This window comes from Caretta caretta, chromosome 2, assembly GCF_965140235.1.
Source record: "Caretta caretta isolate rCarCar2 chromosome 2, rCarCar1.hap1, whole genome shotgun sequence".
Classification (NCBI taxonomy): Eukaryota; Metazoa; Chordata; order Testudines; family Cheloniidae; genus Caretta; species Caretta caretta.
The window spans coordinates 39999910-40025631 of NC_134207.1; the positions used below are offsets into that span (position 1 = coordinate 39999910).

A 25722-nucleotide genomic window follows, 5' to 3' on the forward strand; every position below is an offset into this window, starting at 1 on the left:
AATAAAATTAATTTATCTATAAGGAAAGTTTGAGGGATCTGTGCTATTTTATTACTGAGACCATTTAGGACCAAAAGCACTTGATCGATAATACATTTCTTAAATGACATGGCTTTTCATTCATTTTAACTCAAACTAATCAATTGATTTACTTCTAAATTCTCAGAAAATACATTTTGTATTTAAAATAATTGCTGTAAGTTTGGGGAAGACAGGCTATATTTTTTATACATAAACTGATTCAAATGCAAAACAGAACTCAACCTATCTTATGGAGTTGTGATTGACACCTCCTAATAACAAATAAACAATCTAATGGCTTGTCTACATTGTGCAGGAAAGCATGCCAGAGGGGTGTGATTTGCAAAGTGCTCTAACATGCTGCATTCTAACTGCCCCAAGTAGACCCTGTTGGCATACTCTAAAAGGTACTTAGTTTGCATTTACAAACTACGTTAATGTGAACTAGGTACCCTTTAGAGTGCACCAGCAGGGTCTACACAGGAGAGTTAGGGCGCAGCACATTAGAGCGCTTTACAGCACTCCTCTAGTGCACTTCGCCAGCACAGTGTAGGCAAGCCTTTAGTTACTATTCTGATCCACAGGAATGTGTGAAGGAAAATGAGTTACTTACCTATAACAGGAAGTTCTTTCAAATGTGTGGTGCCTATCTGTATTCTACACATGGACACCATGCACGTGAGTCTGGAAATTCTAACAAATTGTCTGTTGGCCCGCACATACGCAGTAGTTCTCTTCACACTTCAGACCAAGGGCATAAGAGGCTAATGCTTCTCCAGTTCCTCTTCTTAAAGCAAATCCAGCAGGATTTGAAGCAGAGAGACTGGAGAGCAGATAGCAGAACACAGATATAAAGCACATATAACGAACAACTTCTAGTTATACATAAGTATCCTCTATTTCTTCTTCAAGTGCTGGTCCCCATGTGTATTCCACATGTGGGTGATTGACAAGTAGTATTTAGACTGGAGGGGGGGGTGCAAGGATGCCAGCAGCAAAGACGCTTGAAGTACTGTAGTTCCCACAGCTGCATCTGCAGTGGAGGACTGAATCAGTACATAATGTTTTGTGAATGTGTGCATGGAACTCCAGGTAGCTGCTCTGCATAGATCCAGTATTGGTACTTCCAACAGGGATGCTGTACCGGCATCTTGTGCTCTTGTGGAGTGTGCCCCTATTCTGACAGGCAGTGGGATATGTACTAATTGGTAGTATGCAATGATGAACCCAGAAATCCATTAAGAGATTCTCTGAAAGGATATAGTTTGTCCGATTGAACTTTCTGCTATGGCAAGAAATAGCCTTGGTGACTTTCTGATAGGCTTGGTCCTCTGCAGCTCAAATGCCAACACACATCTGACATCAAGGAAATGAAGTCTTCTTGCTTCAGCGGAGGCACGACATTTAGGGAATAAAACAGGTAAGTGGATCGTTTGGTTGACATGGAATTCAGAAATAACCTTGGAGAGGAATTTAGGATGGAGGCAAATGGAGATTTTTTCTTGTGAAAAACAGTATATGGTGAGTCTTCCATGAGGGCTCCCATCTCGTTCACCCTTCTGATAACCTTCATGGACAGGTAGGACATGAAGCATGTTGACAAGCGTTCAAATGGAGGCCTACTGAGTGCTGATAGGATGAGATTGAGGTCTTGAGGTGAAGGTTTGATGACTGGAGGAAAAGTCCTGACTAGACTGGAGTAAAAGTCACTGTCATAGGCTGAGTAAAGATGGCCTGTTTACTGAGGAAAGGGCACAGATTGCTGTAAGATGGTCCTGCAGTGAGCTAACGGAAAGACCTGAGCTTTTTTTAAAACAGGAGGTAATCTAAAATGACTAGGAACCCTCAGAACTTGGAGAAGGCTGCTTATTCTAGGCCCAGAGAAATGTCTCCATTTAGCTAGGAGGCAGTTTCCAGTTAAGTCTTTCCTACTTTGAGTAAGAACAGCCTGGATGGCTGCCAAGCAAGTTAATGCTAGTTCCAATGACCATCCAAACACCAGACCTTTAAGTGGAATGGGTCTGCATTGGGGTGTCTGATTCTGGCCATGTCATGGCAGTTTTTTCTCCTAGCATCCAACTGGCCCAGACAGTTTTGGTTCCCAGAGCCCCTGAGATCTAACTGAGGTATTCCCCACTGAGTGAATATCCCACTCAGGATAGAACTGTGTATCTCCCACTCCTGGACTGTGGAGAAGTGTCTGCTCAGGTTGCCTGCTAAGGAGTTCTGAGCACCTGGAAGGTACGCAGCTTAGATAGTGATGCAGTTGCTGATGCATCTGTTCCAAAGCCTAACTGCTTCTAAGCATAGGGATAGAATCATAAAATCATAGAATATCAGGGTTGGAAGGGACCTCAGGAGGTCATCTAGTCCAACCCCCTGCTCAAAGCAGGACCAATCCCCAACTAAATCATCCCCGCCACAGCTTTGTCAAGCCTGACCTTAAAAACTTCTAAGGAAGAAAATTCCACCACCTCCCTAGGTAACGCATTCTAGTGTTTCACCACCCTCCTAGTGAAAACGTTTTTCCTAATAGCCAACCTAAATCTCCCCCACTGCAACTTGAGACAATTATTCCTTGTTCTGTCATCTGCTACCACTGAGAACAGTCTAGATCCATCCTCTTTGGAACCCCCTTTCAGGTAGTTGAAAGCAGCTATCAAATGCCCCCTCATTCTTCTCTTCCGCAGACTAAACAGTCCCAGTTCCCTCAGCCTCTCCTCATAAGTCATGTGTTCCAGTCCACTAATCATTTTTGTTGCCCTCCACTGGATGTTTTCCAATTTTTCCACATCCTTCTTGTAGTGTGGGGCCCAAAATTGGACAAAGTACTCCAGATGAGGCCTCACCATGTTGAATAGAGGGGAACGATCACATCTCTTGATCTGCTGGCAATGCCCCTACTAGATAGAGATATTACTCCACCTTCTTTATGTAAGAGACCATGGTGATTATGTCCAATGTTACTTAGACATGGAGAAAATGAATAAGCAAGATGAAAGCCCTGCATGCCAGGCTGACTGTCCTCATTTCCAGTAGAGTAATGTGCAGTCTGGCCTCTCATGGAGTCCAGATGCCTCATATGATGTGGTTCTTCATGTGAACACCCCAACCCATAAGGGATGCATCTGGTGGCACTGGGAGTGATGAAGGGGATGTCAACTGTCACTCAATTCAGGTTTGACCACCAAATAAAACAGGTGATGACCAAGGTGGGAACAGTCACTCTGGTATTGATAAAAAGAAAAGGAGTACTTGTGGCATCTTTTCTTTTCTTTTTGCGAATACAGACTAACATGGCTGCTACTCTGAAATCTGGTATTGATGTGATCCTTGTCTGGGGAGTAGACCAACCAGAACCAGGCCTAGAGGCAGCATAGATGAAGCCTGGCAAATGGTATAACATAAGTGCATGAGGCCATGAGGCCTAGAAGAGAAAGGCACATCTTGGCTGTAGTCCTTGGTCTGCAAGTAATCTGTGCTATCGGCTTGCTCATTAACTGAAATCTTTATGTGGGAAGGAAAGTTCTTGCTGAAATGGAGCCTAATGTCACTCCAATAAAGTTTATCATCTTTGTGTGTGTTAAAACTTACTTTTCTTTGTTCACAGAGGTACCCAGTGCTGCTGGAAGATGGAGCAGGAACAAAGTCGCCACTCTGACCTACTAGGAGCCAATCAGCATAGAATCATAGAAGATTAGGGTTGGAAGAGACCTCAGCTCATGTAGTCCTACCCCCTGCTCAAAGCGGGACCAACCCCAAATAGATCATCCCAGTCAGAGCTTTGTCTAGCCGGACCTTAAAAAGATATCATCAAGATATGGGAAAACTGTGTAACCCTGATTTAGGCTGCCATGACTGAAGAGACCTTTGTGAATGCTCAGGGTACTATTAGCTAGTCTAAACGGAAGGATTCTGAACTGGAAATGTTCCTGACCCACTAGAAACCAAAGGAGCTTTCTGTGGGACAGAGAAATATCTACATGAAAATAAGTGTCCTTCATGCTGGCAGCCATGAACTACATGATATTGAAACCAGTGTAACCATCCTGAATTTCAACTCTCGAATTAAGATGTTGAGTTGTCAAACGTCCAGAATGGGTCTACACCCTCTATCTTTTTTAGGGACTAAGAAATAAGAGGAACAGAACTGTCTCCCTTGATACTGAGATGGTACTCATTCTATTGTCCCTCACTGGAAGAGAAGGAGGAGGAGGGAGTCCATCTACTGTTGAAGGCTCACCTGTGAGAATGGCCCCTGAAGGGGGACAGGGAAGGGGGTTTGAGAAGAAAGAGGGATATAAACTCTATGGAATATTCTTGATGTATAATTTCTAAGACCCAAGTGTTGTGACAGAAGCCCAATTGTGGGAGAAAGATGAGAGACAACCCACAAAGATAAGGGATGTAGAGGTGGGTGGCAATAACAGAGGTGGGCATATCTTGACAGACGTGTCAAAAGAAGACCTTAGTGTGTGGCTGGGAATGGGTAGAGGTTGTGGTAACAGAGGGGGCTGAAAACCAAGGCCTCTGAGTCCTCTTACATTTACACAGGGGTTCAGCTAGACACTGGTGCTAGAACGTCTGTGGAGGGGGTGGCCTTGTCCTAATACACCTGCCTCTGGTATTGTGTCTTTGGGGCTGGAGTATAAAGTCCCAGGGACCATAGAGTCAACCTTAAGTCCTTCAATTAGTCTAGGGACTCATGTATTTCCTTGTTGAAAAAATATGACTCATTGAGAGGAAGGTCCTGTATGATGTTCTGGACCTCACTGAGGAGCCCCAAACAGTGAGGCCAAGACTAAAGCCTCATCACTATGCCAGCGGCCAATGCCTCTGGATGCACCATCTGCTGTGTCCACTGCAGCTTGAAGGGATGTCTTTGCCACTAACTTGCCCTCCTCAATGAAGGACTGAAATTGGGCTCTGTTATCAGGGGGAAGTTTGTCCTTAAAAATCAGCCACCCTGGAGTAATTGTTAAAATTATACTTGGCTAACAAGGCCTGACAGTTAGCTAAACAGAATTGCAGGCTCATGGAGGAAAAGACGAAGAGGTCCAACTTCTTCAAGCTCTTGTCAACCACAGTGTTCTTGGGACACTGTGATCTTGCTCTATCTAAGACTGCCTGTACCACCAGCGTGGGAGAAAACAAAGTTAGGCTTCTTTTATGGGCAGATCTGAATGGAGATCTGTCCTTTCAACCATGAGAGTGCCCCCTACTCTCCTGGGAAGCCTGGGAAGAACAGGTCTTGGACTTAGCAGCTGTAGACTCTGATCCTACGTTTGTTCTTGGAGGGGCGCTACTTATCTGATAGGGTCAATTTGTGGGGGGAATCTCCCTGACACAGATCAAAGTGAAGCCTCAGAGCCTTCTCCATAACATATTTCCTTAACTGATGCTCATGAGCTCTGAATGTTTGCGGTGAAAATGAGCAGCAGATGTTGCACGTTGCAACAACATGCATCTCCCCCAAGCAGTGGAGACAGCGTTGGTGATTGTCACTCATGGAGGAGGAGCGAGGGCAGGAGACACAGATCTTGAAACCCAGGATTCTGGGCATAGTCCCAGACCGCACGGAGGGAATCCCAGGTATGGGAAAAGAACTAGCAATACCAACTATACTAGAAAACTAACAATACCAATGTAAAAACTATAAAAACTATTTACAATATCTATTTACAGGCTATCAAAGATAAAAGCTGGAGAAATCTGTGGACACAGGGATTCCAACTCAGCCCATGTCATGGTAAGAAAGAAATGGAGAGGCATCAGTCCACACTGCCTCTTATCTCCTTGGTCTGGAGTACAAGGAGAACTTCATTGCATCTGTTGTGCAACAGGCACTGATTTTTAGAATTTCCAGACTCGGGCTCACAGCATGCATGTGCACCCACGTGTGCAATACACATAGGGACCAGCACGTGAAGAACAGAGAGTTAGGAAGCTTATTCTTGATTGGACAACCCAATCAAGGTGTACGGTAGACAAAAACACAAGCAAAAAAAACGTCTGGGATGACTTAGACATGGTATCACTTAAACAACTATGTTTGCAGGGAACTCGGTTATGGAAACCCTGACCGTAGGCAGATCTAACAAAGTGATCTAGCAAAACCGAGTAATACACTGTATTCTGTTGCCCTCAGACTGTAAATAAATATACCTACTTTTAAAAGATATGCATTTTATCAAATAGACTAGAATCAAGCCCTGGGCAAGCAGATAGATAATGCTCTTTGAAATCGCCTCTGCAACACTTATGCCTTGCTCACCTCTCCTCTTTTCACCTACAAACCCAAAGGATTGTGTTTGATTTTTTACACTGTGGTGAACTTTCACGGTATTATAAATATAGAAAAATCTATAATTATTACATATGTATTTTTAAAAGTATGTCATTTTAGGTCAGCTGAATTTATGCATTAAAAATGTGCAAAAAATAGACAATCATTTTGTAACTTGTATCCTAAGTGGTCAACTGCCTCTTGAAACTATAAAGTCCAAAGGTTTCATTAATCCAGGACCATTAAAGTAATAGTGAAGTTGGTCAGTAATTAAACTGATCACATCTCCCTAAAGACCAAAAATGTAGACAATAGCTAGTAGTTGAACTAACTTCAACATTTTCCAGCTGCTCTAGAGTAAAGCCTTTCGACATTTGAATGCATGCATGCATCTTATTTTCCCAGGATTTCAAAGTCCACATGCAGGCTGCTGCTCAGCTATTATAAATGAGTAATTCAAGTAGGGCATGACTGCTTCTTGTATTAACTTGATAAAGATGTTTCACTCCAAGTGCATCAACAGTTGTGTTAAGTCATCCCTTTCGCAGGCTGATTAGGATTACTTATGCCATGTTTTGTTACCATCGAAAAATAAAGAAGCATTATTAACTTTGACATTTATTTTCATAAGAATTTAACTCCTGGCTAATAAATTAAAAATAATTTCATTCACTGATTGCTGTCTTAATTCAAGTAGTATCGCATTACTTAAAAATCAAGCATTATAATGTATTAACCATCCATTTAAACTATACATTTGTTTTCAGAACGTTCAACAGTATTAAAGTTTGTGTATCATATTGGCATACGAATCAAAAGTTCTATTTTTTCGCTGCCAATAGATGAGTCTTCAGAAGACTGATTTAAATACAGACATGTTAATACAATTGATAAAATATAATTACACCTGGGGGGAGTTCTGCACCACTGCACATGTGCAGAATTTATGTCCCTCACACATTTCTTTGCTTCCCCACAGAAAAATGACTCTCTCACAGGGAAGCAAAGGGAAACCACAAGAGCAGTCATGCGACCCTCCCTAGCAGTATGTTTCAGGTGCCCAGGGCAGCTGTCAGAGAGGTAAATCACTGTGGGGCAATAGGCAGGACTGGGGAAGACCAGACTGGTGACTCCTACCCTGCGCTGGGCTCAGCTGCTAGTCCTGGCTAGGCTGGGGAGGACTAGACTTCCTCTTCCCCTGCATGGCATCCGGGGCTGGGTCAAACCCACCCTCAGATTTCTCCCCCCGGCTGTAGGAAGCTCTGCAAACTCTTCCCTCATGCCCAGACCCTCCCGCCGAGCCTCACCCCACTCCCCGCACTCAGAACCCCACCTGATGAGCCCCACTCCCCCAGCACCTGGACCACCCTAACGAGCCAACCGCACCCAGATCCCCACTCCACCAAGCCCCAACCAGTTGTACCTGAATACCCCCATCGTTGAGCACAACTCCTCCAGCATCTAGACGCCCCCCACTAAACCCCCTACACCCCCCTCTGAGCTCTATCCTCCCACACCCAGACCCCCTCCCACCACCGAGCCCCAAACACCTTCATCTGGACCCCCCTGCAGAGTCCCATTACCATTGCACCCAGAACCCCGCAACAAGCCCCTGTGCATCCAGATCCTCCCCGAACCCAAATCCCCTACTGAGCCGCCCGCATCCAGATTGCCCCACACAGAACCTTCTGAACTCACACCTGGATCCCCCCCACGTTAAGCTCCTTCACACTTCAATCCTTTCTTGCTGAGCCTGCCTGCCTGCCCACACAGATGGTCAGGGCTCTGAGGTGTTTCTGGGGCAGACCGGGTCCTTCTTGCACTGTGTCAAGGTTGGGTGCGGCCTCACCACTGAGTCCATGTCCTGGGCAGGGAGGAGGGGGCACTGCACTTTGATCTCCCACCTCTATGTAGCCAGTGGCCTCTGCTCCCCAATGCCATGCTGCAGCCTCCACATTTATTTGACAAATGTGCAGAATTTTGCAGAATTTTAAAATATTGTGTGCAGAATTTTAAATATTGTGGCACAGAATGCCCTCAGGAGTAATATAATGCATCTTAAGAATGTAACTTAGCGATTCTATAATCAAACACTTATAAAATAGCTATTAACTATTTTTCAATACATTTTGAACATGAAAATATATTTTAGGAAATGTTTATGAGTTAACCATATCAGTACGTATATTTAAAGCATAATTTAACAATATAAAATGTTTTGCAAATAATATAATGGTTATTTTTTCTAACTTTGTATTTATTAATTTTCAGTTCACTGGCCACAGAGTTGGTGCACACACAGTGGAATTCCCTCTTTCTTTCCCCACCCAAAGGCCCATGTGCAAGATACCCTATGGGTTAAGGGAGAGAGAAGAGAATTCACATGCCTCTCTCAACAGGTAAGAGTGACTGCTTATTGGTTCAATGGCAACAGAATCAAACATTAATATAATTACATTAAAAAAATTTTTGGTATACATAATTCACATGCACCTCAATGGGGTAGGATGCCAGGATATAGAAAAATGAATAATTTTAATAAAACATTTTGTGGCTATACTATATCTTTAGAGATACAAATATATTTAGCGAGATAGTAGATCCTCTCAGGCCTTAAGCTGTGGTACTTTGAGGACATATTACAGTAGTGTTTTCCAGACAAATAGGCATCACCTGATTCAGAATATCATTCTGAGAGTAATAAACTGATCTTCAAAACTTTCAATTGTATAATTTGTTATCTTTTAGTATCCATAATAATTTTAGAAACATATTGAGTTTCCTCCCCTCGGGTTCTTCAAGGAGGCATGGATATTTGCTGTGTTTGCAGTGCTGTTGTGTTAGCATCCATGCTGTTCCTGAGTCTACAAATTTGTAACTGTCATTACTATGTTGTCTATTTCACCAGTGATAGCTATTACTGTGGCACGTACCCTGGCACCTTTCCATCAATTTCATATTGTATAGCCTTACGTTATTTGCTATTCTCATTATACATGCATAAAATTCTTTTTCCAGGTGTCCTGGTGAAAATGACAACCTAAAGGGTTTTAGATCTGCCTGCATGTCCTTGAAAATATAATTCTGAATCTGTTTTGATTGTCTCTTAGTCATTTTCAGTAAGTTAGCAGCCTAATACCTGTTTGAGTACAAACATAGGTTCTGAACCTGCAGCTGTTTCTGCTCAGGCTGATGCCAGTGCCTGCACAGAGTCAGTTGCAGGACTGGGGTTATAGATATAGTAATCTGTAACTCAGCTATTGTTTCAGTAAAACACATTGTCCTCCCTGCTGTGTTGTTTCTATCCTCCTCCTCAAAATAATTTAACTGCAAATCAAATTCAAGTTAAGTAACAATTTTTAAAATGTAGTTATTTCATTAAATTATATAATCATAACAGTGTATTTTTCAAATACATTTAGCTTGCCAGGAAGTAATAAGAATGTTGGAAGTGTTTCAAAAGTGAATTTCAAATAAGACTTGATGACAAAGTTCCTCCTCTGGCTTGGTGGGTCCTGCGCTTATTGGCAGGTTTGCTTGCCTCAGAGGTTCACAGCAGCCTTCAGTTTGGCCACTTTCGTGACTCAAATCTGCTGTTCACTCAGTTAGCCTCATCACTGGCCAGCATGGGGAAAAGGAAGAACAACAATACCTGCAGTCTCTGCTGATCCACCTAGTGGATTGGGGAACAGGCCAGAGACCTTTCCCTCTGGTGGAACCCACAGTCCAGGTCGACTCCTGCAGTATCAAATAGGGAGTTGGGGGGATGGAGGGAGTGCAGCTGTCTACAGTGGCTCCTGTAACAGCTGTGCGACAGCTACAACTCCCTGGGCTACTTCCCCATGGCCTCCTCCCAACACCTTCTTTATTCTCACCATAGGACCTTCCTCCTGATGTCTGATAATGCTTGTACTTCTCAGTCTTCCAGTGGTACACCTTCTCACTCTCAGCTTCTTGCTCCCAGTTCCTCACAGGCACACCGCAAACTGAAGTGAGCTCCTTTTTAAACCCAGGTGCCCTGATTAGCCTGCCTGTCTTAATTGATTCTAGCAGCTTCTTGATAGGCTGCAGGTGTTCTAATCAGCCGGTCTGCGTTAATTGTTTCCAGAAAGTTCCTGATTGTTCTGGAACCTTCCCTGTTACCTTACCCAGGTAAAAGGGACCTTCTTAACCTGGGGCTAATATATCTACCATCTATCACTCTCCTGTAGCCATCTGGCCTGAACCTGTCACAACTTAAAATTACTACATTGCACGTAAATTAAATATTCTACTGTGTTTATGGTGCCTGTGTTTGAAGTTACATTTTTTAAAAACTGTTTTATGGAGATATTTACAACTAAGAGCACATAATATACATGTAGTATATTCACTATTGTTCTACATAATAAATCTATCTTAGATACTTCTAAAGCACCCACAATACCTAGCTATTTAATGCATCATTGTTATATATAGGCAGGCATGTTGGTATTTAGTGCAAACTAGTTGTACTTAGATGCTTTGGAGAAAAAGGCAGATGTTACTTATTCAGTATATAAAAGATTAATGGCCAACATTTTCAAAAATGAGTAGTGATTTTGGAAGTCTCAATTTTTGGATGCCCAATTTAAGGGAGCCTGATTTTCAGAGGGTGGGTACTCAGCACTTTATGAAAACAGGCTTCTTTATAGTTTCTGAAGTGAAAACTGGGGTTTCCACAATCATTAATCACTTCTGAAAATCTTGGTCAGCTTTTCTAGATATAGAAAAATATTGTTTTAGCTCAGTTTGTCGCTGGCACTGTCTTTTTGAGTTACAATTAGCTTACTGATTAAATCCCAAGAAGTTTTGGGACTGTCTAATCCTAGCTCTGATCTGTTCCATATCTCACATGGCACTACATTTCTTTAGTCACATGGTAATTTTATAATTTTATCTTGTGACGACAGTTGTAATCTGGTATGGCAATTCCTATGAGCCGCAAATCAGTGAGGCACTTTTTCATTGATATTGTTAATGTTCTGAAAACGTTCATTGCTTTGTAGATTTGAGATTATGTCCCAGAACAAGTAGTCTGGGTTTTAATAAAAAAACATGTATAACAACGATTTTCAGTAAGCATGTGTGCAATCAAAACTTTTGAATCTGTGGCCATTTCCTGAAAACATTTGTAGAACAATCTACATTCCCTCTTCATCCACAACAGAGGCTGGGCTGTGGTGAATAATGGAGTACAGAGAAGTAGCATGATGAAAATATTTATAGTTGAAAACAGACCATCTAATTAAAAAGAACACTTCAATTGTATGAAACAGTGGTTTTCAAGTTGGAGTCTGCAGACTATGTCTAAGGAGTCCATCAAAGATTGTTGTTACCAAAGAAAAGTGGTTTTCAACCTTTGGTCCGTGTACCAGTCAGGGTCCACAGACTAAGTCTAAGATTTCCAAGGTGGTCCACACCTCCATATGAAAATTTTTAGGGGTCCACAAATGAAAAAGGTTGAAAACCATTCGTATAAAATTATAATAGTATGAGTGTTCAGTAGTAATCAGAGTTTCAGAACAATAATTAAAACTCAAAGTACAATCACAACTATTTGTGCACACTTATAACTTTATATGAAATACTTAATAAAGGTTACACTGCATTAAAATACAGTACCCTTAAAGAATAAACAGTTACAATATACTGACATTTAATTTATTATTACACTTTTTGAAGAAAATAGTGTCATTTGAAAAGTGAATAATTAACCTAAAACATAAAAATAAGCAACATGTGAAATACATTTATGTTTTATATGTATTGCATTTATTTTCAGTGCAATATTTTTCTCATTCAACATTATACGCATCAGCTCTGTCACACAAAAAAAGGATAGTTATGGCAATGTAACTAAAGTATTAAAGTTGGAAGAAATTTAAACATTACATGAAAGTGAACAGCCATGGTCCTTTCTACCCATCTCTGGTGAGCATCCAGATGCAAGTTAAAGATCCCAAGGCAATTTTTCAAAATGAGTAGGACCTATCCCGATATCTTGGCCAACATATACTCTCTTAATTAAAAACAGATTTTAATGTCCAAAGCTGTGTGTCAGCAATTCTGGAGAATATAGTAGCTGTCAGGTTTCCAAAACCTTTCTGCACAATCAGCATCTAGTCACCTTGCTTAATAAAATGCTCTGAGGTGTCTTGAGTGAGAAAGCTGCTTTATACAAATATATTATAGAAAATTGTATTAGCCCATATTGTTACTGAAATAAAATCGTATGTTTGGCCTGCCATATATAATTTATTACATACAAAAAACCCTAAGAGATGTTATTTAGGTTGCTAAATAAAGCCCTCGCAATTAGGAGATGCCAGATTTAACGATGCCTGTGCAACTTGAATTCTGCCAGTCAGTGAACTGAATGACGCAGGTCCTATAGAAAACAGTAGTACGTGATCATATAATTAAGGACTGTATCATAATCCTTATACACAAGAGGGCAGAATTAAAGTTCCATATGTAACCTTGTGTCTAGCATTTCCTATTTTTCAAATGTTTAATTTTGAAACTTCCTAAACAACACAACATATTTTTGGTACAAAATATCGTAGGCTTTTCTCTTCTTAAAGGAAAATAAGTTCTATTATGTACAACTAACAGTCCTCCCCAATTATGCAGCATCAACAGGGTTTGAACCTTAAACCTTCAACACTGCAGCATAGACCTTTACCACCTCAGCTACAGAACTAACTACATTAGGTGTCAACAGAAAGCTGTTATCCAGAGGAGAGGGGGATGGGTTAGGGACAGTGGTGCAAGTAAAATCCATGTCTTACCGGTACAGAGCGGGCCACCAATTAAGGGGATCACATGACCTCCCCACATGACCCTCCATGTGACTCCTCATCACCCCGCCCCCAGCCTGGGGCCCCCACACTCTACCCATCCCATGTTACCTGGGGTGGGGGCGGGGCTCTGTCCTCCTCTTGAGTCCTGCTGCGCTGGAGACAGGGCTGGGGCCTGGTGGCACAGCCGCCGGAGAAGTTGCCGGCATTCTGCTTCTTTCCCTGCTGTCCCTCCCAGTGGGGAAAGGAGCAGAACCCCCAGCCCTCTCCTCCGCTGGGGTTGCTACTGTGTCTTTCGAGTACATTGTACCGGCTATAAATAGCTTGCTGGTACAGCGTACTGGCCTACTTGCACTGCTGGTTAGGGAGGAACTCAGCATGACACTCTCTCCAAGCCCCCTACTACACATAGGCATATGGCAATTATCCAAAAAATAGCCATATTTTTGGAGTTTAATGTACCCATACTACACATACCCATATATACCATTTAAAAGTTTATTTTATGTGCAATTAGATGAGATATGATGTGGAGCTATCAAATGGTGCTGTAAGCCTGTAGGTGAGGTGAAACTGTGGCATCCAAAATTAGAAAGCGTCATTTTTTTTTGCACAGTTCCATAAATACTGCAACATGACTATAACTACAGTTTTTGCTGTTTCTTTTAATTTCAACACCTTACTGGTATTGGTCAAAGCTACAAATAATGTATTAAAAGATTTTTATTGGTTTTGCATGGGCAAATAATTTTTCTTCAGAAATGAGGTAGCTCTTTAGCATGTGGCAAAAATGGCGAATATCAATATTTTGCAATATACTAACATGAAATGTTTTCATATCACTTTCTTAATTGTTAAAGTATCTCACAAATGATAATAGTTTTCTATATTTTCAATTGAAATTTGATGATCAGAATAGTCTCACACTGAAGGTTGTGTACCAGTAGCAGTAGATTGCATGCCCACAGTTTGTACTGCATAGTAGGTGCAAATTTAAGTGAATTCTTAACATAATGTTTCTCCATTTGCAAGCTTTTGTACATACAATGTATCAACTAGTCTCCCTGGTAGAAGGTTGTAATTGCCTATGCACGCGGTACTAGCCTTTTAAATATTCTAGAAACTAGCTTTTTAACTCAGTGACACTTATGCACAGGTCATTATTAGTGTTAGAGATGACAATACACAGCTTTGTATGGGCTTCAATCAAAGTGCTCACTGAGCAAAAATAGCCATTTTTATACTAACCTCTAGATCTAATTTATAAGTTAGCACAAGTTTGTATACTTGTACAAAATGAAAAATGGTGATGGTAATGTTAGCAATATACTTTGGAAATTTTACCTCTACAGGGAAGATGCAAAATATGAAAACATGCTGGATATAAGCGTCTTAAAGCTTACATAAAAAAGAAAAGGACTTTCCACAAACGTTGAAAAAATATGTTATTTGTCAAGAAAATTAAAAAAATGCAAAAGTCACCAGTGCTGGACACAATTCTGTGATACTGGAAGTAGAAGCCAGATGAATTGTGTTGACAGTTACTGGATGAATTTTCTTGTTTAGATGATGTGCCTCCAATACTCTATCATAGGGGTTGCCTTGAAAAATACACAACCAAGTCAAATTTGCAATTCACAGTTGTATTGAACCCAGGAAATAAAACAGACTCTGAACCTGGTCAGAGAGCATCATGTTCACCTGCTTCTATACCCATCAGAGCAATCATGTCCTCCAGTGATTGGTCCTTTTACATTATTTGCTTGAGGAAAAACACACAAGGTAAGAAACTTTATAAAACAGAAACCTCTGAGAGACCAAGTAGCCTAAAGGAGGCAGCACTTCAAAGAGGAGATGGTGACATATTGCACAGAATATCTCCGGAGGACTTGATTGCGAAGGATGCAGTTTATCACTCAACGTGTCTTTCTTTCTACTTGAGCAAAACAAATCTTAAAGCAAAACCATCCAGTTACACAGCAACTATACAGTCACCTTATGACATTGCATTTTATTAGCTTACTGAAGAGACAGACAGTGATCTTATGCACAACAAGAAGGCTCTTCTCCCGTCCAAGCTGGAGAAGATATAAAGCCCTTCTTCCCTCAGATGTAGAAACTGAAAGCTATTCCAGTGGCAAAATTACAGGCAAAACAAGAAAACCACTATGGTTCTCCAATTTCATTCCATGCACAGCATGAACAAGACAAGTCTACCATTTTTCAGTACAGTGCAAACAACATGAAGCTGATGCTAATCCAAGTTGCCAGTAATCTGAAGCATGAATTTAAGTAATCCAAATGTTTTGTGACTGTTCTTCTGGTAAGTGAGCCCGATGAAAAGCTTTCAAATGAACAAGTGGTTTTGTTTAATGGTGCTTCAATCCTTTCATCTGAAATAGCCAAAATGAAAGCCTCAGAATATTATCCCCAAAGCCGGTGATAGCAGTTTGCAGAGGTCAGCTACTTTTGTGCCCCAACTGGAGCAGGAGTTTGTGCTTTGGTTGACAGATAGAGAGCCATATAATTCACCGAGCTATGAGTATCATCCTTCAGAAGACATTCAAACAAGGTGCCTCTCAATTGCAGATTGCATAGCATTTAAGAGTTCCAAAATTATCTCACCACTGGACATTTGCCTTGTGGCACTGCTACACCATGAGTTTGGGATTCACAAATTTAGTTGACATACTACAGCTACATGGATTCTGCATCAGTTATGATGAGCTGAGGTGGTTCATCACTAATGCTGCAAACACTGATGTAGAAAGACTCCAGGGCGGTGTGGTCATGCCGAACAGAACTGTACCACTTCATGCTGGTGGAAATCTCATCTATTACCAGAGAAAACTCTCCAGTCTCTACTTTGTATTTCTGATCTCCATTTTGAATAAGCAAAAATCACTCCACTCTGAGATGAACGCTGTGGACCCAGAGCACATGGATCCAACCTTAAAAGTTTCATATTTATTTATTATTTTCCCTTATTGCCAAACACTTCCTGAATAATACAAGCAAGGTAAGAGAAATGTCTATTTCCAACAAATGGAACAAAGAAAAGGCATTTCTCTTGCCACCGGGCTTTCCCCAACCAAAATTTCAATGTGCTGCTGCAAATAATAATAGTGTTAGTGCAGCTAAAAAATAAACGCACAAGATGGTTTTTTTGCAATGGAAAGTGATAGGTAACCTACAGGAGTCATTACTAGCTCCCCCTATAATAACTGCACTGATCCAGTATATTCATTTTTTTCTTTATTCTCGTTAAAAAGTAGCAGTTTTTCCATTTTATTTGACACAATTCAGGAGCTTATTTAGCAAAAATTATACAAGAGTTTCTAAGTCACACAAAACACTAAAAGCTGCATTCCAGGCTGTCCTATCCAGGGGAAAGACAGGCCACTGCAGAAACAGAGAGAAGAAAAAAAAAAAAAAGCTATGCTTCAGGAAACTGCAGTGTTATTTGATGGGAAAGGAGAGATCATTGAAATGAACTGCCTACCTGCTGTACAATACAACTCCCTATCCAGAATTAGATCATCTTCCTTACCAACTGTTGGGGTTATGCAGGTCTCTAGACATAATACTGATCTAGTTGTTACAGTACAACAGCACACCCCACCCTGATTTTATTCCCAGGAGATGGAGTCGCAATCATGGTGAGTAGAGTAACAAACTGTACTCAAGAAAGGGATTACTTCCCCCTTGGTACAAGTAGCAATTGCACACACAGCTTAATAAATAAATTAAACAGAGGATTCTTAAATCTTACAAATAGACATTATTTTAAACATAAATCTACCATTGTTGCTAGCAAAGATATTTATTATTAAACTTTTTTTCTTTGGCATCCCCATCTGCTGTTCCTACCTGATCCAGCAATAAAATTTAAATAGTCAATTTGTTACATCACAAGTACCATGAATACAGACCATTACATCACAAATAGAGACCAGCAACTTAATTATGGGAGCTGGCAGGTAGAGAAAGAGCGTAGTAACAAAGAAAATAACCTCTTTTCCACATACAATAGTACTAAAACAGAACCTTTATTCTCCAAGGTACAGCAAGGCACTGTGAGGGACTGGGACATGGGCAGCTTTGCCTAGTGGTCACAGCAGGAGTCAGGATACAGAGCTGAGGGTCAGAACCAGAGACAGAAGCCAGATGCCAGAGCGAGGAATTGGACCTGAAGGTCAGGACCAGTGTCAAGATGCCAAATGCTAGAGTCAAGGGTGAAGCTTGAGTCAGAGCCAGGAATTGGAGCTGAAGGTCAGAATATGGTTACTCAGAGTCAAGGAAGGCAAGAGACAGTCTTCTACTCATCTCCCTTCCTAATCTGCACCAAGTTGTAAGCTCCAGGGAGGTCCAACTTTGTGAAGGCCTTGGTGGAACAAAATTATTCAAAAAGCTCATTGATGAGGGGGAAAGGGTACCAGTTCTGGAGGGTGATCTTGTTTAGTGCTCTGTAGTCCACACAGGGCCACTGAGATCCATCCTCCTCCTTTACAATGAAAATCAGTGCCCCAGCTGGAGATGTGAATGGATTGATGGATGAAACCCTTTTGAAAGTTCTCTTGAAGGTAGCTCCAGAGTACCTCTAGCACAGGCTCAGTGAGACAATAGATGCGACTGAAAAGGATCTCTACTCCTAGCTGAAGGTTAATGGGGCAGTCATAACTGTGAGGGGGCAGGAAGGTGTCCGTATTCTTCTTAACAAACATGTTGACAAATACTTGGTATTCAACAGGTATCGCTGAAGTTGTTGGAAGCAGCACAGAGGATCCTGAAATTCCCTGTGAACTAATAGCCTCAAACTCAGGTTCTCAGAGAAGGCAGACCAAGTTGCAGAGGGCTTCTGTATCACATCTGAGTTTTGGGAGACAAGATTACCGACAGTGCAGGGAGTTGAAATGTACTGTGCCTGTGGGCCAACGGATATGAGGGTCTTGGGCAGTGAGCCAGAGCATGCCAAGGATAACTGGAGAGTGCAGGGCCTTGGATGAGTCTGAATTGGAAGGTTTCTCAACGACCCTGGAGGGTGGTGACCCAAAGGAACAGTCTGTTGGGTAACCAGACATGTTGAGAGAAGCGACTCGTCATCAGACTCCACCAAGTGCAAAGAGCTTTTACAGTGAATGGGCTTGTGCAATGTCCAAGTCCATGAAATTACTGGAGGTATTTGAATACACCAGTGCTTCCAGTGGACTTCAGTCATGGTGGAGAGTTGGAAGGGGAATCAGAGATGTGTCAGGTTCTGGTTAGCCATTGCCACAGTACCAGCAGACATATATTGATGTTGTGTACTGGAGGGACAGGAAAAATACCAGCCCAACCCATACCCCTCTGTTGGGACTGGGACTTGGCGTTTCCCAGCTCGGACTCAAGTCCGACCTTTGCAGGACAGCCTGATTTGATGTATCCAGACTCTGCACAGTATAGGCATAAGCCCACCATTTGGTTTCCATTTTTCTCAGCATCTGAAAGGCAGGGCTGGGCTTGGTCAATTTGCATGGGCTCAACCTGGAGGGACAAAGCTGGTGACTGGAGAGCTGAGGCCAGAGAAACCAGTGGGGCACAGGAGGCTAAGCTTTGCTCTTCACAGTGCTCTGTCAGACAGCTATCGATCCTTATTCATAGGTTCAATTAAATTGTCCAAGTCGGGTGGGGACTCCACCCACGCCAGCTCATCCTTGATTTTTTTTGCTGAGGGTAGGCTGGAAGTGGTAATGCTGTCACCCACATTCCACTTGGTATCTGTTACCAGGCTCTGAAATTCCATGGCCATTTGGCAATCAATTGGCACCTCCATCACAATGCTTCGAGTTCAGTCTGTGCTGCGCATGTGTGGTTTGGATCATCAAAAATTGGCACCATGGCTTGCATATGGTTTTCAAACTAACCCAGAACAGGTTAGATTTCTCCAGGAGTGGGAAAGTCCAGATCAAAGCCTCCTCTGTTACCAAGTTGGTAAGTCCTACCCAGGCTTGATTGGTGGGAAATGCTCACAGTGCCAACAGAAGCTGACGCTGACTCAGGAATCCGTGGAATTTGCTGCAATCACCACTGTATTCACCTGGCAGTGGAATCTTTGGTTTGCAGGAAGCTGAAGCTGCAGCTTGCACCTGAAGGGCCACATTCTGCACCTGTGGAGTATACAGATTGTGTACACACCCCACTATTTCCAACAGGGTGGCGTTTGTCCTAGTGGGATCCATGTCGGCGGGGAAGGAGGCCCTTTTTCCCCTCGATGGTTCCTTTTAGGCTGCTCAAACTGTTATGGAGCAGAATGTGGGCAATCTTGCCTAATGGTGGGAACAGAAGCCAGGTGCTGAGAAAAAGGAGCTGAGGGTCAGAGCCAGTGTCAGAAGGCAGATGCCACAGCCGAAGGTCAAGCCATAGTCAGAGCCAGGAATTGGAGCCAAAGGTCAGATCCAGGTTACCTGGGGTCAGGGAAGGTTGGAGCAGGGCCAGAATTAAGTGCTGTTGCTGGGAAATATTTTGAGCAGATAGCACCCTGCCACTGGCCTTAAGAACAAGTCTGTGGATCCCGTCAGCCAATCAGGCTGTTATGCCAATCAGGAGGTTCAATTCAGGCCCACCTGTGCTCAATAGACTGCCTGTGGTTAAGCTAGCAGAGAAGCAGGTTAGCTGCAGGCCTTGACTAAAGAACATAAGCACCTGGTGAATCAGGGTCACATACAATTACTAAAAAGTTATTAAAAACTGTTCTGTGTTTAAAGATTTTGTAATCAAGTTTACTCACATTATGCAAGTCACTTTTTTATGAGGAAGGAACAATTAACACACAAAGTCTCCACTTTCAAAAACTATACACATGAGATATAGTACAATTACTCATCATGGATAATGTGTCTGTAGACAGCACTTTTCATTTACTAACAAATCTCAAATGCTTAAAATATACAGAATTGACAGCACACTCATTACCAGTAAAACATTCATTTTGGCAAGGTTTGTAACTTGGGAACTTTTCTAATTTTAGCCTCACACTCCAAGTATTTTAACTGTTGTTGTCAACCCAATTTTGAAAACTACAGGCAATAGTTAATGGAACTCATCTTAGAATGTATAACTGCCTGAAACCTAATTTACCTTATCCTAACAAAAATACAATATAAACATTGTACTCTCAGGAACATATATTACCTGGTACCAGGATTTTTTTTAAAGGCAAAATAATGAGAATAAATTATATTTTAAAAGTAATTAAGAGGATAAAAATGCTTTGTGCTGCAACTGCAGAGTTCGCAAAAGACTGAGTCCTGGCAACTATCATAATCCTTTTGAAATTGTTGATATTAAGATTAAAGATCACTTTGTTCCTGTACTCCCACAACTAGTTGGTATGGTAAAGAGATCAGATCCATAGTTTTATATGTAACATCTTTAACATTTGCACTCCTTTCTGTGCATGTGATTAAATGTAACATTTTGAAATCCCAAAGTTCTGAGAAAAACATAAATCCTTGTCCACAGCTGCTGTTTGACTCTGGAAACATATGCATTTTCTTTTCAAGCATCTACCATCAAAAAATCCCAAAGGACCTGAACTGGAGAACACCTGCATCTCTTCATTTAGTTCCAATAACAGAGTCTAAACTTCAAAATTACAAAAATAGACGCTATGTTCAGCTGTAGTTACATTTTGCCCCTAATTCCTGTGAACAAAAATGCTAAGAGCATGAAATCATTCGGGCAAGCTCTGTCATCGAGAGGATAAGGTTTTTTGCACCAAAAGCCCAGTGGGAACATGACAGAAAACTGGCAACAATTATAGATAAAGTACATAGCAAAAGTCCTCAGGGATAGGAGAGGAAATGTAATAAGATAGATGGGTATAATTTTTACGCATTTGTGCCCAAACCACAAATGTGAATTGTCTTTATTCACGACAATATATAAGCAGTCTTACTTACTTGTCATGTCAAAAATATTTTAAAAGGTACTTCAAGCAGTTCATTGAGATTTTACTTTTTTTTAAAGACATACATCTAAATTTAAATTGAAAAATTTATAAAACATTGTTCTAACTTTAAAAAACTAACTTCAGCTAGAATTTACAATATTCCAGACCAGAGTGGTAAAATGGAAAAATAATTGCCATTGATAACTTCATTTTAACCCTTGGGCTTAAAAAAAAAAAAAAAAAAAAGCAAAATTGGATTTTAAGCCCACCCTTTCCTTTCCAATTGACCCTACTGAACAAAATTAACCTTTGCATAGTAGGAAAAATATCAAATAACATTGTTACTAGTGTTATAATTTATGACACTTTTGAAAATTTCAGTGCACTCTTTTTCATAGGATTTTTTTGGAAGCTGAGAAATATCCACACACTCAAATTACTCTGAAATTGAGTATTTATATTTTCAGAGATTTGTGAAATTATGCATATATTTCAAATACTTTTAAATAGCAGTATCTGAAAATGCTTGAAAGGAAAGTCACTTTAAGGAAAGGAAGGGAAAGAAAGGAAAGTCACTTTAAGTTAATGAGGCACTACCAATTCCTAATTAACATTTAAAATAGTTTGAAAATGTTTATTCTCCACTGTTAGTAATTCCCTCATAAAACTAGAAAAATCTTTTATCATCAATTTGGTCCTTGTTTACTAGATGCACTAATTTATATCAAATGAACCCAAAAGTAACACGATTGCTTTTGTTTACTTCCTTGCTTTACTAAGGTAGTATTCAATATTTAAGTTCAGTTCAAAGAAGATCATTTACTAATTATATTTATTTTATTGCCTTCTGATTTAAGTAATAAAAAGCATCTGTACAAAGGCTCTGAGTGCCTTGCCAATTATTTAAGAGTACAAAATAAAACAGTTTACCCCATCTTTTCAGTAGAAGCTCAAAATTCAACACAAAGGACTGGTCTACACTAATGTTATAAATTGATCTAAGTTACACTACTTCAGTCATAAGGAGACGCTCTATTGTCAATATAGCTTCCACCTCTTGTGGAGGTGGAGTACAGACATTGACGGGAGAGTACCCTCCCATCGACTTATCGTGTCTTCACCAGACACACTAAATCGACACCGCTGCATCCATCACAGTAGTGCCAATACTCCCATTCATCTTCAAAGTCCCCCATCCATCTTCAAACGCCAAGTGAAACTAATGGGCACCACACCTTGCTTTGAAAGTCAATATACCCAGGCTATTTCAGATAGGGGTAGAAGGGCATTATCAAATCTTATGTCCCTTAAAGAAAATCCTGCCAGTCATCCCCTCTCTATTATATCCCATTATTATATGCTGTGATCTAGACAAAGGTGAGGGAGCACTAATGCTACAAAGATATTCATGGGACCAAAGACTATTAAAAAAAACCACTCACCAATCTACTGAAACAGATGAATGATTACAGAATTAAGAGTGTTAACATACAAAGTTACATTTAAGGGTCAGAACTGTTGTTAGTAAAATCACAATTAACTGTTATTTTTATATTAGAAAATACTTTGCTATCTGCACAAGGCAAACTGATACTGCTGTATCACACTTTTTTATAAACACACAAATGTAAAAAAAAAAACCACTATCAAAAGAATCAGCCCTTGTTAAGAAATTGTTAATACAAATGGGCTATTATGTATAATTTTTCCTTTGTCCTGTTAATGCTTTTGTAAAAGTCATTTTACCGAGATTCAGGTTTCTCTACCAGGTTACAATCACTGTAATTTAATATTAATTCTGTATTATCTTACTCCTCACACCATCACCTCATTAAGTTGAAAATAGATACAAAAATGTTAATGTAGGGTTTATTATTAATTAATTATTATCATTCACTTTTTGATAACATTTTTGGCATGTACTTCCAAATTAATATTACCTCTTTTTTTTAAACTGTGCAGAGTCTCCTCCTTGCAATTTATACCCCGTTTAAAGACAGTGTACCCACTCCACTAGTTGTGTATACCAGAAGTTGATTCCCAATCTAAATAGAGAATTACAGTATAACCGAGTCATCTCTCATTACAGAAAACAATCCATTCTGTACTATGACAAAACCTCCTGTCTACACCATAGGTGCAAAATTAAGTTAGTCATTCTTCCTTCACTCATACTTGCAACAGAAGGAACTGTAAGAACTTCATCTGCAAGGTATTTTCAGTTTTCTTCCAAGATCTGGAAAATTGTCCTTTATTCTAATTAATCTCCCGTGTCACTAGTTCCAATATAGGCCACTGAGAAATTTATGTGTAATTAATCTATCTTTGGCCTTTCTGGTCATATTTCTTGCCTTGATTCCCAGAAGGGTAGCACAGCATCCTTTTTTTCTTTTTCTGGATCATATATTGTCTGGTCCATGTTCTTCACTATCAAATTACCAGTAGAGAACAATTGTTTCTATTTCTCCTCTCATAGGAACTTTTCCATTCTTCTTCTAAATTGGTTGCATCATAATCTTTCAATACCCTCTTCATTTTCCATATCCATCCCAATGTAGTTTAAACCTATTATAGCTCTCAAACTATCCAATTTAGCTTTAATGGTTTCTGTTCATGGTTTCAGATGATGCTCACAACACCCTTTGTACACTCATAAATGGAAAACAAATACTTTGTGCGTATGTAGCTGTCATGGCCTTCATTCAAAAAAAGGAAAGGAAAGGATAGAAAATTGTCCATTTTCAGCATTGCACATTCTTTAGCAGCCATTCAATTTTATAGATTCATGGATTCCAAGGCCAGTATGAACTATTGTGATCATCTATTCTGACCTCCCGTATAACGCAAGCCACAGAACTTCTCCAAAATATTTCCTAGAGCATATCTTTTAGAAAAACACTCAATCCTGATTTTAAAATTGCCAGTGATGGACTATCCATCACAACGCTTGGTAAAAAGTTCCAATGGTTAATTACCCTCATAGTTAAAATGTTATCTTATTGCCATCTGAATTAGTCTAGCTTCAACTTCGAGCCATTGGATTGTGTTATCCCTTTCTCTGCTAGATTGAATAGCCTATTATCAAACATTTGTTCCTCATGTAAGTACTTATAAACTGTGATCAAGTCACCCCTTAATCTTCTCTTTGTTAAACTAAACAGATTGAACTCCTTGAGTCTATTGCTGCAAAGCATGTTTTCTAATCCTTCAGTGATTCTTGTGGCTCTTCTCTGAAACTCTCCCATTTGCTAAGAAAAACTAGCTACTTGATTTATGGCATTTTAAACTCACACATCTGTTAATTATTCACCTACATGATACTCACTGTAACTCCTTATTAGGACTTATTTTGTTGCTGCCTCACTTTAACTGGCCTCTCAGTGTCCATGTACATAAATCTGGCCCTATATTTGTTTTTTGTTTTTAATTCTCTCAAACATGCTCTTCCAAAAATCAATTAAATTTGTTTTTAAAATCTCAAATATTAAATGGTACTACTTTTAAGGTAATCTAAAATATATTTAAACACTCTAAATAATAATAATTATAATTTATATAGTGATGGTAGGTATATACAGTCCTTTAAAATGAGTCATATGATCTAGTCAAACATGAGATCCTTGAACTGAGACACTTATGAAGAAACGACAGAAAAGGTACAAAACGATACAAATGTTATGAACAAGTGCCATGAACAGTTAGTGGTGTGCAGTGATTGAAGTTAGAAGACTGCTGAGAAATAGGTAGATGTTCAGAAGCTTTTCCAAGGAAGGAAAAGGGGATGTTTGAAAGTTAATGGCTCCAAGCACTTGTTCATTGCACTACTTGAACTACCTAACATAATCATCATAAAAATCCTGCTATAAATATTTGAAACCTTACTGGGCAGAGCTTTAATACAAAGACAATTTAGTGAAGACAAAACAGAAAACAAAACAAAAAAAACAGACTACATACAGCACACATAGGACAAGATATTCAAAGGGATCCTAGTGTAGCTTCCATGTGTACTTTGTGCTCTCAGAAGTTTATTTTTGTTTTGCAGTGCTTTGTGCAAAGTTAATTTTATGGTTTCCCTGGTACAATCAGTATATTTGTCAGCTTCCTATATTCTTTAAAACAGTGTCAAGGGTTACAACATCATTTTAAAAATAGGAAAATATGATGACTACATCAGCACATATTAGCAGGGGGATGTAAGACCAAATACAGTACCTGAAACGTCTTTTATATAATTGTTTTTAACTAACTGGATTTCAAATTTCCAAAGTCCATTTAAACAGACCACCAGTGGCCAATGTTTTGTTTAAATACCACAGAATTCATGAGAATGCCACATGAATGCTCATACCTACACAGGCATTACCAAATCTTCCAAACCAGCAACTTCCTTCAACTCCTATACAAGCTATTCAGAAACTCTAAACTTGCTTACCATTTAAATCCACAGTACTGTAGCAAGATAGATGAGGCTAAATGTATGGTTTCCAAACTGTTTCCAAAGTTGTCACTTTTTACTATGTGGATTCACAATTTTTTAATGGCAATTATTTATGCTACAGATTTACATCAGCCATTTTGAATCCAGTATCAACTCAGGAACTAACTTGTTGCTTTTGTATATGAAACCCTAGTTAGATAAGAAACTGGAATAAAATTAACAT

At 40.1% G+C, this 25722-nt stretch overlaps 1 protein-coding gene across 8 annotated transcripts in view; it reads right to left on the reverse strand.

The window, feature by feature from the left end:
• VPS13B (vacuolar protein sorting 13 homolog B) overlaps positions 1-25722 on the reverse strand; it is a 940751-nt gene that overhangs the window by 560315 nt on the left and 354714 nt on the right. The window contains exon 20 of one of the 8 annotated variants that reach the window (XM_075125028.1): positions 15246-15521. The exons of the other annotated variants lie outside the window; for them this stretch is intronic. Coding sequence (XP_074981129.1) covers positions 15352-15521 — 170 coding nt within the window. The 3' untranslated portion in view covers positions 15246-15351. Of the gene's footprint in view, positions 1-15245; positions 15522-25722 lie in introns of those variants that run through there. 8 annotated transcript variants of the gene reach the window in all.